Genomic DNA, 13,873 nt, shown 5'->3' with positions numbered 1-13,873 from the left:
AAGAAACAATTCAACATGGGCTTTGATGTCCTTTAGGGAAACAATATTGGCATGAATCTAGGAACCCAGCTGAGCCTGGAGATAAAAGGTGATCAAGTGCATATTTGGCAGCCTTGCCTCAAAATGGAAATCTGGATAAAGAACAGTAGTTAACCAGGGTCATCACCTGGATCATCAATTGGGTAATCACAGATTTTAAATGGTCCTGGATCCTTACCTTTACTTTAAAAAGAAACAAGGATCCTAACTTCTCACAGACACAGCATATGCCAGGGCAGGCACTGTCCACATTCGCACATAACACAAAACCAGAGGTGAAGGGACCTCTGGTTTCATTTTCAGTACGTCCAAATGCAGGCAACCACAGTTTCTCAGAAAAAAGGACCCACCGTGTTTCTGATGTTATCTGTGGTACATATTGCCCCAACTTATTCAAACTTCTGATTATCTGGATGTATTGGACATACCTTGCTTTGCATGTACAAAATTCAATCCCTGGCATCTCCAGGTAGAAGGCAGGGCAGAAAAAGAGCCCTGTCTGAAATCCTGGAGAGCTGCTACTGGTCAGCATCAGCAATACTCAGGAGAAGGCTTCCTATGCCTAGCTCAGATTATTTGAATAAGATACTTTTTAGCTTGCATGTTTTAAAATTCTGCCATAATTTAATCCATATTCTCCTGGTTTTTCTTTATCAATCTAGTTTCGTTTTGCAGACAAGCTGGATATCGCTTTATTAATAGTGGGCTTTCTTACTGCTGCTGCAACTGGAACTGCAAATCCACTTGTTATCATTATCTTTGGCCAGATGACAAACACCTTTGTGGTGACCAGCTTTAATTCATCTACAGGTAAAATCTCTAAATTTACCCAAAGTGGTTTTGAGGGGTTCAGACTTTCTAGACTTGGAGAGGCAGAGAGCAGTGTTCCCACTAACAGAGATTCCCAGATGTTGTTGACTACAACTCCCAGAATCCCCAAGCAAAAGCCATTGCAGCTGGGGATTCTGGGAGTTGTAGTCAACAACATCAGGGAATCCTTGTTAGAGGGAACACTGGCTGAGAGTGTGGTTGGAGGGAGAATGGACTTTAAATTTCGGACAATGGGAAGTGGCTTTAAAAAGAAAAGAAAAGAAATCTTGAATAGATTTAGTTAAAGAAAGAGTTCTCAAGTATTTCAATAGATGAGGGGGAAACAAATGGCAGCTAATTGGCATCTATGGGAATTAGATCTAACCTACAAGTGGCGCAGTGGGGAAATGCTTGACTAACAAGCAGAAGGTTTCCGGTTTGAATCCTCGCTGGTGCTATATTGGGCAGCAGCAATATAGGAAGGTGCTGAAAGGCATCATCTCATACTGTGCGGAGGAGGCAATGGTAAACCCCTCCTGTATGTGATTGTCTTTGGTTGTACCAAAGACAACCACAGGGCTCTGTGGGCGCCAGGAGTCAAAATTGACTTGACAGCACACTTTACCTTTACCTCATAAATACCAAACCCATGCACTCTTGTTTACCGGGAAGTAAGTTCACACTAAGTTCAATGGGGCTTGCTCCTAAGTAAATGTGCATAAGATGGCAACCTTAATCTCTCTGTTAGTTTCAGCTGATTAACAACTTGGCTTGCAAATGTAACTCTTTATAGAACTGCAGTCCTCAGTATATATTAAAGGAGATATTAGCAAAGATGGGAGGCTTCGTTCACACACGCCCAAGAAAAGAATAAAGAAGCAGCTGGTATCTGTTTTGGTATTTCCTGTGGGACAGACATGGCAGCTCCCTTACAGTTTTAGTTCTTTTTTCATGTGTGAATTGGGATGGCTATGTGTGTGTTGAACACAATTTAGTGACTGTATGAACATCTGAATTGTTGACTGAATCAAGTTACCATATGTCAAAAATATCAATTCATGCACCTAATATACAATACTTAATCCTTGGGGCAATTGCCCTTGGACCCCACACATAGAGGGGGTTTATGGTTCAGTATTTGAAATGATCAAATTGATCTTTTTCATTCAAGGCAGTAAAACTACTAAGGTAAAATACAAACCCAGGATCAAGACTTATTTCAGTATTGTGGATACTGAAACACAATACTGTGTTCAGCTCTGATATGTCTAATGTATAAAAGAATTGGGGGTGATTAGTTTATGTCTTGAGCATTCCTCATTGAACATATTCAGTCATGGTGTGGTATTCATTTATCTGTGGCTGATATACTATGCAATATTATAGACACAACAGTGGTGGCCAGTGAGGGGTACCTTTACAATGTTATCACCAGTGGTACCTCCGGCACCTGCAAGCTGCCACCAGCAGCAGCGTTCCATGCGGAGATTGTCATGGCTCCATCACTCACTTGGCCTCTGTGCATATGCGGAAGCCATTTGTGTGGTCGGCAACACCATCACTTTTTAAAGGTCCCTCTTGCCATCCTCCCTCCACCCCAGTGCCATGCTCACTGGACACCGCTGGCACACAATGAAATGTAACGCTTGCACAGTTTGCACAAGCACTGTTGCACAAATGCAAAAATTATGCAAATGGAGTTATGCCACACTGCAGTCATTATATAGCCAGCCCACACAGCTCTACCTGATGAATGGACAGCCTGGAGGCTTTACACACAGGACTTCTGCCCCGACTTTCCTTCAGAAGAGAATGTGTGCGTTCACACACCAGCCAAACTTACCCTGAAGTCCATTCGAGATCCTTGGACCCACTCCACACACAAGTCAGGCTTTGTGATGCAAATTCTAACTTATCTCAAGATCTCAAGATATTTCCAGATTTTTTAAAATGCTGGTTTTAAGCTACTTCTTCTGAAAATGTCGGAGCAAACAGGGGGAGGTGCTGAAATTGAATCATTAGCATGATAAGAGTCATGGTCTCTTCAGAAATGCAGATCTATCTCTGCAGGGAACTCTCTCTCTCTCTCTCTCTCTCCACCCCATTGGCTAGGAAGGAAAACACTGATGCTTGCCATGTGTACTTGCAAAAACGAAACCCGAGAGCAGAGGGGAGGGGCTGTTTCCCTCAATGCTGCGGGTGTACTTCAAAGTGGCTTTGCTCAACATTTATCCCTAAGCCTGAAGCCGTGTGAATAACCTCCTGCAGGCAGTGCAGCTCTTAATTAACTCCAGAGATGGGCAGAATAAGAGAGAGAGGAGCAACAGAGGTGCCGGGAACAGGAGGCAGCCATGTACCCCACCCCCACCCCACTTATTAGAACAAGCCGCTTCTGAACTGAAGACCTTCCTATTTTGGAGGCAATTTATTCTACTGCCTGGATGTGTTTTATTTCTTGCTGTAGATAATTTTATTCTCTTTAAATTTAAATTGCTGTTATTTACTTTTATGTCCAAATATGTGTTTTCTGTTATATTTTTGCAAGCTGTTGCTTTATTTTAAAACGCAAGATATAAATACATCAAATAAAACAATAAAATTTACAAGCTTCTTAAATGAAACTTTTTTATAGGTACCATCTGAGAATACCATGATAAAATTACCAAAAAACAAAACAACCCACAACTTTCAAAACATCTTCTGATATGACTATTGCTACTGTCTGTTTTATAGATGCTGGACCAATGAACCGTTCGGAGTGCCCAACTTCAGATGTAGAAGAGCAAATGGCCTTGTAAGGACTGCACATGTACTCTCTCTGAGAGCTATAGTTTCGTCTTGCTTTCAGGCCAGATTTGCTTTCATCTTCTTATATCTGGGATTGCCACCAGACTTTTTTCTTCAGCATAACAATGTGTCCAAAAGAATTTTGTTCAGCTCATTCACCCTTAATATCTTCAACAGGCATGCTTATTATTATGTTGCTATTGGCTGTGGCGTATTGGTCTGTAGTTGGATTCAAGTCTGGGCCTTTCTGGCGACTGCTACAAGACAAACTGCAAGGATCCGCGAGAAGTTCTTTTTTGCTGTCCTGCACTAAGGAGATGGCCTGGTTTGATACTACCCAGATCGGAACATTGAACACTAGATTGACAGAGTAAGATGTTGCTGTTATACTGGCAAGAGTGACAGTGGTTTTTTGACACCTACCAAGAAGAGACTCAGATTCTGTGGTTAGAGTTCTTTGTCCCAGTTCAGCAAGAAGACTGTTCTCACACACAGCTTAACCCAGGCTAGGGATGACCAGCCTGAGTTAGGCTGCACATGAGAACCCCCAGGATTGGGCCTGATCCGAGCAGGCCAGCGCTGCCTAGTCCCACTGTGAAGCCTGGCTGTTAGCCAAGGATAAGGGAGTGAGAGCTCCCTTAACCCGGACTACCAAATTGTGTGTTCACTGGGGCTATGTTTAGCCCCAGCAGACACAGAGATTGGTACCTAGAGTGCCTGTCTCTTGGGGGAATCCCCCAGTGCATCATGTGTGTCGCACAGTGCATTGTGTGGGATTCTCTGAGGTCAGGACAACGAGTCCCAGCCTCTGCTTACCCGTGTTCTTGGGAGCAGCACAAACAGGGGCATAGCCAGGGAAGAGGGTGCCTATGTTCACCTCTCTCCCCAGTGGCCCCTCAGAGTGAAGGAGATAATGAAGAAAACAGGGAGGGGTGGACTGGGAGGCCTCGAGGTCTAGGTTCTTTGAACTCATCCACTCAATTATAGCTACGCCCCTGAGCACAAAAATTCATCCCCGCTGCTCCCCACAATGCTGGTCATGTGGGCAGTTTGTGTGCTGCCCAGGCTCCAAGTGGTCATCTGGGGGAAGGGAGGTTAAATGCTGCCTTCCCCCCTACCCACCTGCCCAACTGTGTTCGCATGCGGTCATGTGACTAGCCTCTACGAATTATATACATACCCCTAGCTGCTTGGAGAACCAACCGCATATGCTCTTCTCAGTCCAGCAGCTAGGATTGAGAAGAGTACATGTGGAACTCTTTTTCAGAAGTCAGAATCTTGCAAATTATGTTTTGAGAGGGGGAGCAGCCACTTATTATTGAATACTATTGGCTACTGTCAATTATGGAAATAAGGCTTACGAAAAGGGTATAGGAATGTGCGGACCGGTCCAGGGGTTCGGGGGTTTGATATGGAGGTTCGGAGGTTTGGGATCGAACCAAACCACACTCCGGTTCCGTCCGGACTGGAACCGAACCTCTGGACAAGTCCGTGAATTGTTCGATTTTTTTAAAAGGACAGGACAAAGGACAGTATAGAATGTAAATCTAAAATAAATAAATAAAAATCTGCAGGAACTGTTTTGGCAGATTTGGTGAGGTCTATTTTATATTTTATTTATCTTATTTATTTATTTATTTATTTATTTATTTATCATATTGCTTGATATGGAGATCTCTAGGTGGTGTACAAAGCATAGCAAATGTAAAACAGTATAAACAGAATTCACCAAAATAAAAACAATCTCAGGTTATAGATAAGCAGATAAAAATATATTAAAAATTAAAATTTTCAGTTAAAAGCTGGGGAAACAGGTAAGTCTTGAGGGTATTCATAAAAGCAAGCAGAGAAGGAGATACTCTTATTTCTGGTCTTGTGGTAGCAAGCATGACTTGCCCCCATAGCTAAGCAGGGTCTGCCCTGGTTGCATCTGAATGAGAGACTTGATGTGTGAGCACTGCAAGAGCTTCCCCTCAGGGGATGAAGCCACTCTGGGCTCTTCAAGTTCCCTCCATGGCTTCTCCAAGATAGGGCTGAGAGAGATTCCTGCCTGCAACCTTGGAGAAGCCGCTGCCAGTCTGTGAAGACAATACTGAGCTAGATAGACCAATGGTCGGACTCAGTATATGGCAATTTCCTATGTTCCTAACAGGGAGCGAATTCCACAGCCCTGGGGCTGCCAGACAGAGAAGGCCTGGTTCCGAGTTACCACCAAATGAGCCAGCGGCAGCCATTACCAGGCCTCTCCTGGTAATGGTCTTAACAGGTGTCAGGGTTCATGACAATTTTGACTGTGATATGTTCAGAAGTCACTTTTAAAGATTTAAATCATCTGGGTGACTTTAAAAAAAAATTGGGAACCTTTAGCAGTATACAGTGCATGATAGAAGTAATAGTGCATTTGCATATTTGAATGTTGTACTCCATTGTCATGCATGCCAAATATTTAGTTGCCGACTGCTGGAAACACCCTAGACTGTGGCCAATTCCTTAATATATAGTAATTTCTGAATGTACAGGGAAATGATCCATTGTTCCAATCTCATTTTCTGTGTCCAATACTCTCTAGGAAGGAAATGAAACTGTGGAGGTGGATTTGTTCCTCCAAGAGTAAACCGATGATTGTTGATGTGCATATGGCATGGCAGATTTATTATGTCTCATAACGTAAAATGCCAGTCAGTGTGAAGTAATGTCTACAGTAATATTCTTTCTATTACTATCCTTACCATTCATGAGTGTAGATTTTCAATAAAATTGAATGAAATCTGTAAGACTTGAGCAGTTTCTTTTGGTTTGTGATTGACAGCCTGACTAAATTGCCCATGAGAAGTCCCATTGAAATTAATGGACAAATTAGTCATGAATTACCCATTGATTTCAATGGGACTGCGCATGAGCAATTTTGTCTGGATGTCAGCCATTGACGGCACAAAAAATAAAAACAGCCTCCAAATCTTAGTAGTTCACACTTTGCATTTATCACTGAGATGTAATATCAGAAAAGTGTATGAATAAGAGCAACCACTGACGTTCCTCTGTTTTCTGTTTAATTGCAGCGATACCATTCAAGAAGGCATTGGAGATATGATCAGTATACTAGTCCAGTATCTGTCCACATTTGTGACCGGGATTATCATAGGATTTTCATATGGATGGAAGCTGACCCTAGTGGTTTTGTCTGTTACCCCGATTCTTGCTATATCTCGGGGGGTGTGGTCATCTGTAAGCTGCTAGAATTACATGTAAAAATTCTCTTTTGTATACACAGTGCAGAAAGGTGGTAAAAACAAGGAAAGAGGGACAATAAAATAAAAATCTGAATGTTTTAACAAGCTGTACATATCAGTTTCCACTACTGAGACAAATGGCAGCCTTGGGGGAAGGGTGATTTTCACAGGAACATTGTGGGAAAGGGTTAGCCCCCTGCCCCATCCTCCAGTGCCTGTTCTAATCCAAAGTAGGGAGTCCCCACAGCTGCTTCTGCTAGAATTTAATTTAATTTAATTTAATTTAATTATTTCTAGTTCAACTTCTATACCGCCTTTCATAAAATGTATTCCAAGGCGGTTTACAAAAATTAAAATACAATAAAACTCCATAAAAATTGCATTAAAACAGTAAAAATTTAAAATGTAAAAATCAGTTAAACCGATAAAAACCATAAAACAACAACCATACGAAAGACAAACAGAAGCAGGAGAGTTGAGACACCTGACATTTTGAAGAATTTGAAAAGATTTGACATCCAATCATGAATCTCCATCATCCTGTCTACGTAGGCCATTGGACTGGGGACACCCAGGTTCAAAGTCTTCCTAGGCTATAAGGTAGTGGTTCCCAACCTTTGGTTCTCCATATGTTCCTGAACTACAACTCCCACCATCCCCAGCTACAATGTATTGTGGCTGGGGATGATGGGAGTTGTAGTTCAGCAACATATGGAGGATCACAGGTTAGGAACCTCTGCCATAGGGCATACTGGGCCAGTCATTTTCTTTCAACTTAATCTGCCTCCCAGGTTGTTTTGAAGGAGCTTCTTAGAGGAAGGGTGGAATAGATATGTAATAAATAAAATTCTTAAATAAATGAAAATAAAATCTATTTCCATTTGAGCCTGCCATTCTTAGTTCTAATTGATAAACTTTATGCCTCATAATGACTGAAGGTTTTGAGGACTATAAAAGCAAATTGGTTTGGGAAATAACTGGATAAATACTATCTCATTCTCCTTCATCTCACTTCTCTTTTAATTTCAACAATTAGATTCAGTATCATGTGTTTTCAGTTAAAAGGAAAGTATTTTCATTTTTGGTTCATGCATTTTGAAAGAAACCTTCTTGTCATTTTGCTAAAACTCATAAAAGTGAAGCAAGTTCATCCAGAGATGGCCTCTGTGCAGATAACTATATATATCAGCAACCCATTTTGTAAATTTGGGGAAAGGGCTAATGCAGGGCTAGAATTAAGCTATGGCAACGAAAGACATTCCTGATTTCCTATATTGTAATTTACCTTCTATAAGTAAAATCTATTTTAAAAATTATATATAAAAAATAGATTTTATTTACTTTTTTCAGATTCTGTCATCTTTGACTACTAAAGAACTCAAGGCTTACGCTAAAGCCGGTGCTGTGGCAGAAGAAATCTTGTGCGCCATTAGGACTGTTGTTGCTTTCAATGGACAGAAGAAAGCTCTAGCAAAGTAAGATATATAGCACTGACAGTAGCTACAAAATGTAATCACAATGCCTTGGAGAAGATTAGACATTACTCCTTCTTTCCAAAAGCTTATTATCTGAGAACATTATCAATCAGCAGGAAAAAGCAGCCTTCCAGACTGGTGTGCAAGCATAAACTAGTCTCACTTAATATATATTCAAGATCAAGTAGTGCTGATTGTGCATTTACTGTTTAAAGGGTGTGCTTCCTCCACATTGTTGGGAATTGCATATGATGGGTTAGGCTTACCTGCAATACATGAGAGAAGTTTCTATACAAATTGTTGTGGTGTGTGTATTTTTCCCCAATCACCATGTATGGTTTAATGAATTCACATTTAGTTGCTTCATATCTCATAAATATTTAAAGAATACCTGCATCTTGCTAATTTGGGAGGGTCAGACGTGTTTACAAGGCACATTGGACTCCTACGATCCATGTGATGGCAGGAGTGATGATGGTCACTAGCTTGGATGGCTTTAAAAAGGGCTTACACAAATTCATGGCGGACAGGTCTATCAATGGCTCCTAGACTGGGGTTACAGGCCACCTCTAGCCTCAGAGGCAAGATGCCTCTGAATACCAGTTGTAGGGGAGCAACAGCAAGAGAGAGGCCATGCCCTCACCTCTTGCCTGTGGGCTTCTCAGGGGCATCTGGTGGGCCACTGTGTAACAGCATGCTGGACTAGATAGGCCTTTGGCCTGATCCAGCAGGGCTGTTCTTATGTTTAGTGGAGTTCACACTGTACCTCTGCCCATCCACATGGCTTCTAGAAACAAATGTGGATGCCCAAGTGAACTGTGTAGTCTGAGCATGCTGTGCCCTGCCTCTGTCAGTGAAGCATTACAGGAGAAAACCTCCCTGCCTTTCTCAGGCACTTCCTGTGGGAATAACCATCTTCATATGGGAAAACCTAGTAAGGTTCCAACAGAAAAGTTGTGACTTAAAAAAAAAAAAAGTCAGAAATGCTTGTCAGGCTATAATTTAGGGGTTCTCTAACTTGGTCCCCCAGATTCTATTGGACTACAGCTTCCATAATCCCTAGCCACAATAGCCCGGGCATTGTGACTGGGGATAGTGGGAGCTGTTGTCCAACAATATCTGTGACTCAGGTTTGAGAATCTCTGCTGTAATTATTGATGCAGGAGAACTGAAAAATCAAAACAAATATCTTAAATATAACATTTTGGGGTATGTTTTCAGATCTGATGAAAACCTAGAAGCAGCTAAGATTGTTGGGATGAAAAAGACTATTACCACCAATGCTTCTATGGGTGTCTCACAATTTTTTATATATGGATGCTATGCACTTGCCTTTTGGTATGGAACCAAACTCACTGTGGATGAGCCCGATATCTATGACATTGGAACAGTGTTAATTGTAAGTTTATATTTCCACATAACACAAAGTTCTTGCTTCTATCTGTAATATCTCTAATATTTGAAAAAAGACTTTGAAGGTATCTGAAAAAAGATTATATAACTGATATCCATGGCTCTGCAGAGGGTACAACATGTTGAAGAAATGTGAGAGATACATTTTAAAAAACGGTGTGGTCAGTTTGGCTGGAAATACATTTTCAGACTTTTGCTGTAGCACTGACGTTATTGATGCCAAATAATTGACATTTTACCCATTTCCCCCCATAGGTATTCTTTACTGTGATCATTGATGCTTTCTTCCTTGGGCAGGCTTCTCCAAATTTAGAGAGCTTAGCCAATGCTCGTGGTGCAGCCTACGAAATCTATTACATTATCAATAAGGTATTTGTTGGCCAACATATATAATATGATTGTTGTGATGTTCTTTTTAGTTATTTACTGTGATACCACCCATTATCTTACATATCTCAATCTGTTTCTTGAGTCAACATTGCAAATCTGAGATAAACTTTTTAAAAGAGAGAGAGCAGGGTACATCCCATCAATATCTTCTTTAGCTTCCTTTATTTATAATGCTAACCTTGACATATCAAGCCATCTTATTTATTTGTTGTTTCTCTTTGTAAACCGCCCTGAGCTATTTTTGGAAGGGCGGTATAGAAATCAAAATAATAATAATAATAATAATAATAATATCAAATGAAACTTCAGTTTGTATCAAATTTACATTATTTGTTGACCTCAGATTTAGTAATGGCTACAACATTAATTGCCACCTAATGGTGCAGCAGGGAAGTAACTTGCCTAGGGAGCAAGAGGTTCCTAGTTCGAATCCCCACTGGTATGTTTCCCAGACTATGGGAAACACCTGTATTGGGCAGCAGTGATATAGAAAGATGCTGAAAGGCAACATCTCATACTGTGAGAGATGGCAATGGTAAACCCTTCCTGTATTCTACCAAAGAAAACCACATGGCTCTGTGGTCGCCAGGAGTCGACACCAACTGAATCGCATAACTTTACCTTTACAGCATTAATTATTGCAAAGAACTGGCATAGTAACTACAATAAAAGAATAGGTAAATGAAGTAGAGCAAATAGCTTTTCTCTCTCCATCAAGTGAAACTATGAGTCTAAAAGAAGGTAAGCAACATATTAGGTCTGTTCATACAACCATCAAAATCAGAGTAGGAGGCCATGTACGCAGGTTTGTATGATTGTGTGAACTCACAAAAGTCCCTCCAACCCAGATTGCTGAAAGCAGGATAGCCCAACTTTTATACCCAGCTCTTAACCAAGGTAGGAGGAGGAGAGAGCTCTCCTACCTTACTTTTCTGGTCATGTGGATGTATCCAGCAGCAACCAGGATCTACTAAACCTGAAAACAATAGAAAGCTGTAGCTACAGGGGCTGCCATCCATGAATGTGCCACTTTGAAGCACACTCTCTGATCCTATACTGGGCCTGCCTCCTGATCCTTTGTGGCCAATCAGAGGGCAACTAGTGATGTAATGAGGCTTTCCAGTCTACTGGCAGTGCAAAGCATGCTGGGATGGCCTGTAAAGCTTTCAGAGGACTCTATTCTTCCAGCTCCTGATTTCAGCAAAAGTTGCCTCATCTGGCTTACTTGTGTGTTTCTTGGGTTTGCTGACCCAAACAAAGGTACTGACAATCTGTTACTACTAGGGTAGGAGCTCTCTAACCCCCACAACCCAACCGGATATGGTTATGTGAAAGTTCCTATTGAGAAGTTTGCAAAAAACTGCCAAGAATTAATAAGGTTTTGGAAACAAAGATTAATGCTTACAATCATTTTCAGCAACTTAATGTTGGAATTATGTTCTATGTATATTGGGCAGTACCCACCCCAAAAAAATAAAAATAATACCCAGACTAGTTAGTCATGGCTATGTCCAATTGAAATTAATGAGATTTAAGTTAGTCATGATGACGTAAGTCTCATTAATTTCAATGGGACTTAGTCATGACTAAATTTATCTGGATGCTGTCCAAATATTTGAACTTGTGTTATAATGTAACTATTGAAAATAGCACTTTAATGTGTGTAGACATATTTTAATATCATTTATATCTCAAAGATGCATAATACACTTCTGGTATATTACACAAGCAAAATCTGTTATAAAAAAAATGAAGTAGGCCAAAGTCTGGAAGCCCTATCGTGAATTTAAAAGAAGTTGCACACTCTCTCTTGCCTTAAAAAAAGTGTCAATTTAACATTCTATATAAATTATCTTTGTCACTGGTCACAGTGAATCAGTTTTCTAAGGCCTGATTCAGATTATACTCCTGTTCTCTATCCTACATGTGGTGAAATAAGAGCACACTCTCTCTCCCAAGCTGTCTTACCGCAGAGACTACTGGACATCCAAATCCAATTGTCACACAGTGGTGATAACTCTCAGATTTTAACTGGAATATCTGTTTTCCTGTCCAGACCGAAACACACTGGAGTGAGTGTGTGTGTGTGTGTGCCTAATCAAATATTACCTATATGTATGGATTCGTATATGAACTTTAAGACAATCTATGTCTATATATATAATTCTCTTGGATGTACCCATCACTAATCCCATGTGTGGCAGCTCTCACGAGATTTCACAAGCGAGGGGAGGGGGAATGGAAAGCGGGGAACATAAGGGCAACAGACAGGCCAGCTAACGACCTGGCAGGCAGGCAGGTGGGCGAGCAGGGAGAGAAAGCAGCGGCAGGGGGGAGAAAGCAAAAGCAGCAGCAGCTGGGGGGGAGATAAGGCGGGGGGAGAAAGCAGCAGCAGCAGTCGGTGGGGGAGAAAGTGGAGAGCGGCCAGAAAAAGCAACTGGCCAGGTGGCCGGCCAAAGAGAAAAATCATTGGAGGTGGAAACAGGGAAGAAGAGGAGGGAGGGCTGAGAACAAGGGGATGAGAATGAGGGAGAATTAGAGTCACAGATGCTTTGTGCCTGGGCCAACGAACATAGTTGGGCCTGACTTGGGAAATCCTTTGAGGCATCTAACATTCTGGAATTTAAAAAATCTCAGGGATTTCACTGCAATGTTTAGCTCCGATTCATAAAAGAGAAGACATGTACAAGGACAGTTATTCAGAAATGTGTCCTTCCTTTTTAGCATATTGAAACAACAGTGTAAACACATGTAAGCAGCAGTGAGTAAAAATAATATTTATTATTATTATTATTATTATTATTTTTACATTTATATCCCGCTCTTCCTCCAAGGAGCCCAGAGCAGTGTACTACATACTTGAGTTTCTCTTTCACAACAGCCCTGTGAAGTAGGTTAGGCTGAGAGAGAAGTGACTGGCCCAGAGTCACCCAGCTAGTCTCATGGCTGAATGGGGATCTGAACTCGGGTCTCCCCGGTCCTAGTCCAGCACTCTAACCACTACACCACGCTGGCTAATTGTAAAATGCTCAAACCTAAAATGTCTACAGTTCTGTCCTATTCCTGCCAGTTGTGCAATTAAAGTGCACTATGAAATTCTGGGTAATTTGCATACTTTGGGTTGGGAATGTTGCCACCTTGTTCAGCTGCAAAGGAAAAGTGGGAACATGCAAAATACTGGGAGACAAACTTGGGTGTAGCTATGGAAGACATGAGCAGTGACCAACATTAGGGATGTGCGAAATGTTTCAGGTACAGAACAATCTGTACCCGAAACAGCCAATTTCGGGTGATTCGGATCCGAACCGAATCACCCTTCTAGCCCTCCGAAATTTTTCGGAGCCGAAACGAATCACCCCTGTTTTGGCTCCGAAATATCTGTTGTTTCGGCCCTCCATTTTGTGGCCAATAAATACCTTCTTCTTCCCCCTCCATTTTGAGCAATGACATCTATTTGAATTTCCCACATTTTTGCCTCCCATTGACTTCAATGCAAAAAGGTCTGATGTGACGTCTACTCGAATTTTGGGTCCCAGGGGCAAAATAGTGGGGTGGGGTGGTAGTTCCTAATGGGTGGAGGCTCCCACCCCAATTGCAGAGGGATTGGCCAAAGGGCTGTTTTTTGTGAATTTTTGAAATTTTAGTGTCTTTGGGGCAGATTGGGGGCATAACGTGGGATCTGGGCCAAAAGAGTGGGGTGGGGTGGTAGTGCCTAATGGGTGGAGGCTA

At 41.5% G+C, this 13,873-nt stretch overlaps 1 protein-coding gene across 9 annotated transcripts in view; it reads left to right on the top strand.

Moving 5' to 3' along the window:
- The window catches only part of ABCB5 (ATP binding cassette subfamily B member 5), a 106,581-nt gene that overhangs the window by 63,177 nt on the left and 29,531 nt on the right, over nucleotides 1–13,873 (top strand). For 8 of the 9 annotated variants that reach the window (XM_053265976.1, XM_053265975.1, XM_053265978.1 and 5 more), the window contains 6 exons: nucleotides 702–849; nucleotides 3,814–4,006; nucleotides 6,696–6,861; nucleotides 8,217–8,341; nucleotides 9,563–9,740; nucleotides 10,010–10,123. In XM_053265976.1, the coding sequence (XP_053121951.1) occupies nucleotides 702–849; nucleotides 3,814–4,006; nucleotides 6,696–6,861; nucleotides 8,217–8,341; nucleotides 9,563–9,740; nucleotides 10,010–10,123 (924 nt within the window). Of the gene's footprint in view, nucleotides 1–701; nucleotides 850–3,813; nucleotides 4,007–6,695; nucleotides 6,882–8,216; nucleotides 8,342–9,562; nucleotides 9,741–10,009; nucleotides 10,124–13,873 lie in introns of those variants that run through there. The other variant, XM_053265980.1, reaches the window with a different exon arrangement.

The sequence above is a fragment of the Hemicordylus capensis genome, chromosome 6 (genome assembly GCF_027244095.1).
Source record: "Hemicordylus capensis ecotype Gifberg chromosome 6, rHemCap1.1.pri, whole genome shotgun sequence".
Lineage (NCBI taxonomy): Eukaryota > Metazoa > Chordata > Lepidosauria > Squamata > Cordylidae > Hemicordylus > Hemicordylus capensis.
Note: the sequence above shows the minus strand (reverse complement) of the source record. Positions and strands in the feature narration are given on the sequence as shown.